The sequence below is a fragment of the Vulpes vulpes genome, chromosome 11 (genome assembly GCF_048418805.1).
Source record: "Vulpes vulpes isolate BD-2025 chromosome 11, VulVul3, whole genome shotgun sequence".
In the NCBI taxonomy this organism is placed as follows: Eukaryota; Metazoa; Chordata; class Mammalia; order Carnivora; family Canidae; genus Vulpes; species Vulpes vulpes.
This window is the reverse complement of record NC_132790.1, coordinates 21,792,869-21,798,640: the sequence shown is the minus strand read 5'-3', so window position 1 is coordinate 21,798,640 and position 5,772 is coordinate 21,792,869. Positions and strand designations below refer to the sequence as shown.

General features: G+C 39.8%; 1 protein-coding gene across 1 annotated transcript; it reads right to left on the bottom strand.

The window, feature by feature from the left end:
• Positions 1-456: 456 nt before the first annotated feature.
• LOC112911775 (olfactory receptor 51V1-like) lies at positions 457-1,407 on the bottom strand. Its single transcript, XM_025988447.2, has one exon. It carries the CDS (start codon positions 1,405-1,407, stop codon positions 457-459), a length of 951 nt encoding a protein of 316 aa, XP_025844232.2.
• Between the last annotated feature and the right edge of the window lie 4,365 nt (positions 1,408-5,772).

Here is a 5,772-nt window from a genome sequence, read left to right as displayed (position 1 = left end):
GGATCCTCATTTTCCCCATTTGAAGGTTAGTTAACATAATCTGAGAATTAAAGAATGTGCAGTCATCCACCCTTGTAACTAAAACCTAGGATCTGAATCTAGCCCTGTTTCAATGCAAAGAAAGTGCTTGATTTCCATTTTGGGCACAGGAACTAGTTTTATCATCTCTTGGATATACTTGGGCAGGAACATATAATATCTCATTTTACATAAATCCATAGTTGGTAAAAAAATTTCTGGAATGTTTCAAGGAGTCTCCCAACTCCAGCCCAAAGAATGATTTACTACCAAACATAAGTTAAAATAGCATTTGTTCATAGGTGATTCTCTCGATTTATGTTTAAATGTGTTTAAAATCAAGAATCCTAGACTCTGGACTATTAACTAAAATAAAATTCATTTTTGGTATTACATACCATGTGTTAATTAAGGCTGCTGTTTTATTCTTCAAAAGCCCTAGGCATCTCGACACATATCCAGAGAAAAGAGTCTGAGCATTCTGCTCCGAATCTGCTGGGTCTTGACACTGTAGATGATGGGGTTCATCAAAGGTGGGAAAAGGATGTAGATGTTGCCCATAAGTACATGGATCACAGGTGAGAGATGCTTGCCAAAACGGTGCACCATTGTTAAGCTAATGATAGGGATATAGAACAGGAGAACAGCACACAGGTGGGAGATGCAGGTCTGAAATAATTTATGCTGCTTCTCCTGAGAGGCAATTGCCAGGACTGCCCTAAGAATCAGGACATAGGAGTAAAGGATGAGAACAGCATCCAACAACAGCGTGAGAATGACCAACATCAGGGCATAGTAGCTATTAAACCTGATGTCTGAGCAAGCCAGACGCAGAAGGGCCTGGTGTAAGCAGAACGAGTGAGAGAGGCTATGGGAATGACAGTAACGAAAAAATTTCAGATTGATGATGGGGGGTGTAATAAAGAAGAAACTCCTACCCACTATGATGAGCCCGATTTTGAAAATCCTGGAAGTAGTCAGAATGGAGGAATACCGCAGTGGATTGCAAATGGCGACATACCTATCAAAGGCCATAGTAAGGAGGACAGAGGACTCCATGAAGGAAAGACCATGGATGAAGTAGGACTGGGCAATGCACGAATCCAGGCTGATTTCTCCAATGAACCCCCACAGGATGCCCAGCACCGTGTGCACTGTGGACAGCCCCATGCACAGGTCGGTGAGGGCCAGCATGGCCAGGAAGTAGAACATGGGCTGGTGCAGGCTCGGCTCAGTCCGGATCACATGCAGCACCAGGCAGTTGCCCAAAAGCACCATGGCGTAGATAGTGGAGAAGGGTATGGAGATCCAAGGGTATTGCTGCTCCAGGCCAGAAAATCCCGTGAGAAGGAAGGAGGAAGAATTTATGCTAGAACTTCCCAACGCCATTCTTTTGGCACAGGGATACCTCTTCCAGGCAGTAAGAAAGGGTTTTTCCAAGGAAATGCTCCAATTTCAGATGAATTAGGTGAAATTTCTGAGTAAATAAAATTATGCTATAGTAAACTAAGTGTATGAAATACTAGCTGAGCAACTCTCTTCTTTAGAGATGTATTATCTGCTGCCTGGAAGAGAATAATGTCCTCCTCATGTCATGTAAGAGCCATTATTCATCCACTGGAGGCACATTATATCCTTAGAAGCTACAAGTGAAAATGAGGAGACCAGGATAAGAAGCTAATTTCCAGAGAGGCTATGTTGCCTGGGATATTTTCTCAGGGATTCTGAGGAAAAGGAGTACCTGTAAAAGTGAGAGCTGAGGTTCTCAAAGCAATTATTAATGTCCTCTCTCCAATTCATTAAGCATTTAACATGAAGAGTAACATTTAGTGTTTAAGTATCCAAAGTCTATCCAAAGTCTAGTTGCTGTGTACCCTTAACTCTCCATTTTCTGCTGTCTCCAAATGAATAATTCCTCCAAATAATCCTTAGGAAAGACACCCCTGTTTTTTTTTCCACTCCAGATGACACAGCCAACAATTACTTTTTCTGTGCAGTGACAAGAAGAGAGGAATATTTATGCATGAGGCCTTTGGAGAAGAATCTCCCAGGAGAGCTCTCACTCTGAGATGTTCAGCTTACCTGTGCCCTAGTGACTCAGAGACTTGGGCTGAAGGCTCTCAGCTTCTGACATCAGCCCAGTGTTCTCCACCCACTTATTCATTCATTCAATCAGTAAGTTCAATATTCATTGAATATCAATTTATTGAAGGGATGAGCAGTTTTTTTCTCTTCCTTAGATCCTAGCATTCTAAAGACTAGAAATAAGGCCAATGTGGCAGAGGTAATTCCAGAATTTTAAAAAGCCTCCTGGCAACAGCATCCATTGACTTCTTCCCCACATTGTTTTTCTGCTTGGGATTCTGACCTGGGAGTCATCTAAAAGGACTGAAGGCTTTAGAATATAGGCAGGTGTTTCAAAATCAGTTCTGGCTTCTGTTTCATTTCATCCTTCCAACATGTTCAATTAGCTCCAGATTCTGTCTTCCTCTTCCTCTTCCTCAATTTAGTCATTCTGCAACACTTAGCAGCTCCTCAAGCTACCTTTCTTCATAATGCACCCTCTGTCCCTGTCAGACCCCTTCTAGAGTCCCCTGTGCTGTTCTTTCTTGCCCTGAGCCCCTCTCCGTGTGAAATAATCTAGTCCAATATTTTTCTTTCTGTCCTTCCTTGAATGATTGGAGTATTTACCCTTTGGAGAAAAATGTATTCCCTTTGAGCTCCTTTTCCTTCTCAAAAGCACAATTGTCTTCTTTCATGAGATATTTCTCCAGATGTTCTATCTGCCTAAGGTGTTCTTTTCACAGAGATGGTCTTTCCGTCTTCTCCTCAACATTTTCCTCCCTTTGTAAAATAATCCTATATTTTTGCTCTGCAACTCAACCATCACTTTTCAAGGATCCGTTACCTGAGACAGATTTTCCTCACTTATCTATTGTGTTGGTAAATACATTTATCTTTATATAATTTATTCAATTTACAATTTCATATTCATAAGCCTACATAACTGACTGAGGTCTCTGTTACATACTGCATTGTAATGTCCCTGAGAGGGAGGATAGTGTTAATTTTTATTCCGTAAGGTAGGCCGGAATTTGCACCTCAGTGTTCTCACCTCCCCTGTGAGCACAGACTGATGGATACAGCCTCATATTTGATATCTTCATCTTTAACCCAAAAATTCAAATTATAACAAAAAATATTTCATTTTCCTCATAAATCCATTTACTCCTGGTATCATAAAATCAGTTCAGCAATTACAGGATTACTTAGGAAGACTCCCAAGAGTCTTTCTTGTATCTTGTCTTTCCTTCCCTCTCCTGACTATCAAATCCTTCATCTCTTTCTATCATTTCCTGCCTCAACGTACCCAGACCTGCCCACTTCTCACCTATACACTGTACGCTACCACTGTCTTGGTACATAATATCCTCATCTGTTCTTCACGTATGGCAATAACTTACCAGTTAGTTTTATTGTTTTTCTACTTGCCCCTAAAAATATACTCTCCCCAGGGATACCACACTGCTTTCCCTTCCTTCCTCCTTCCTTCCTTCCTTCCTTCCTTCCTTCCTTTCTTTCTTTCTTTCTTTCTTTCTTTCTTTCTTTCTTTCTTTCTTTCTTTCTTTCTTTCTTTCTTCTTTCTTTCTTTCTTTCTTTCTTTCTTCCTTTCTTTCTTTCTCTTTCTTTCTTTCTTTCTTTCTTTCTTTCTTTCTTTCTTTCTTTCTTTTCTTCTTTATATTTTTACATTTTCTTTACTTATTTGACAGAGAAAGCACAAGTAGGGAAGGCGGGAAGAAAAGGGGAAATGGTCAAGCAGACTCCACACTGAGCCCAGAACCCAAAGCCGAGTTTAGTCCCATCACCCTGATCATGACTTGAGCTGACATCAAGTTGGATGCTTAACCGACTCAGTCACCCAGGCACTACTGAGTGCTTTTTAAAAACATCTTTTCCCCCCGCCAAAAAAAAATTAATTAATTAATAAAATAAATAAAAATAAATAAATCAACGATAAATGTCTACTACATCACATAAGCCCATGTTAAAACAAAATGAAACAACAAGGCAAAAACAACAAAAAACAAAATCACTGATGTCTTCTCATTGCTCTTAAAAATATTTTTTTCCTAGTCAGAAAAATGAAAGGATCTGGCTTACCCACTTTCTGTCTACAGGATAGGACACTGTTGCTTTCTTTTCCTATCTCCAGGAATCTATTCTTTCTTTTTAATTTTTTAAATAATAAGTTTATTTTTTATTCGTGTTCAATTTGCCAACATACAGAATAACACCCAGTGTTCATCCCGTCAAGTGCCCCCCTCAGTGCCCATCATCCATTCACCCCCACCCCCCGCCCTCCTCCCCTTCTACCACCCCTAGTTCCTTTCCCACAGTTAGGAGTCTTCCATGTTCTGTCTCCCTTTCTGATATTTCCTACCCATTTTTTCCCCCATCTCCTCTATTCCCTTACACTATTATTTATATTCCCCAAATGAATGAGATCCAGGAATCTATTCTTCCTTAAAACCACTTAAGTGTTTTCCTATCTCAGAGTTTTGTTCTTGATCTTCTCTCTGTATAGAATGATCTACCCCAGGTATTTGCACAAAACCTCCTTTCATCATTGAGGATTCTACCCTCCAGGTGACATAGTCAACAATTACTTTTTCTTCTTTGGTGGAGAAGTTCAGTGTAGCTTCCTCAGAGGGATTTTTGTAGCCCCACCACAAGTGCCCCCATCCTCCCCAATAAATGAGTCTCATCATTCCCTGCTTTGTGTTTATGCCACTTATCCTTTGCTGATTTTCTAGGAGATCTGTTGGAAGTGTGAGAAGAACAGGAGCTATGTCTGGTATTTGCTCATTGAAAGGCAAAGTGAGGTGTAGCATAGATGGGGCATTTATCCAATTATTACTGTATTATTTGAATTAATCTATGATTTCGAACTGTTCAATTGCAGAGGTATAAAACAAGTTAAATGCAAACACATTGCAAAAAAATACCATGAAATCTAAACTGTCATACCTTAAAGTACACATTTCATTCTTTTTGGTCACATGTTACCAAAACGTTGTCATCCTCTCTAAGGTTTATGTGATGCATAAAACAGATGCTGCCTTAAGCATTCCTGCTGACCTCAAACAACAATGCTCAGAATCCAGATATGATTCCCGTCATTCACAGCCTGACCGATAAAAGATTCAAACATCCTCTGAATATAGGCACACATGGAATTAAAATCTATACTCTCATTCAGGCTTCTTCAGCCTAGCCACAAAGCTTAGTAGTGTCGCCTCAGATGAAGTCTTTCAGCATAAAAGTGCAATTATAGAATTTTTCTAAATTCTATTTTGAGATAGGATGGGAATCAGAGAAGATAGTGCTGATGAGATGAATAAATGAACATTTCTAAGGAAAGTGGTCAGATATTTCAGATGCAAAATATGCTCCATTTGTATCAAAAAGGAGAGGGAAAAAAGAACATACTTCTCAAAACATATGCTGTGTTTTTCCCTCTCTCAGTCAGTGTGCATAATACTTCTTTCTGAATTCCTAGCAACCAGAGCAATGCCTGGCATGAAATAAATAATATTGCAGTGAATTAATGCAGCAGTGAATTGGAGTCCAGGGTGGTGATGGGATTCCGGCGTTTGCTCTGTGCACTTTGTCTGGAATGTGGATTTGGAAAGCATATCCAAAGTATGGATCAAAGTAAACAGATCATTTTCTCACAGGAGTCTTTTCTTACAC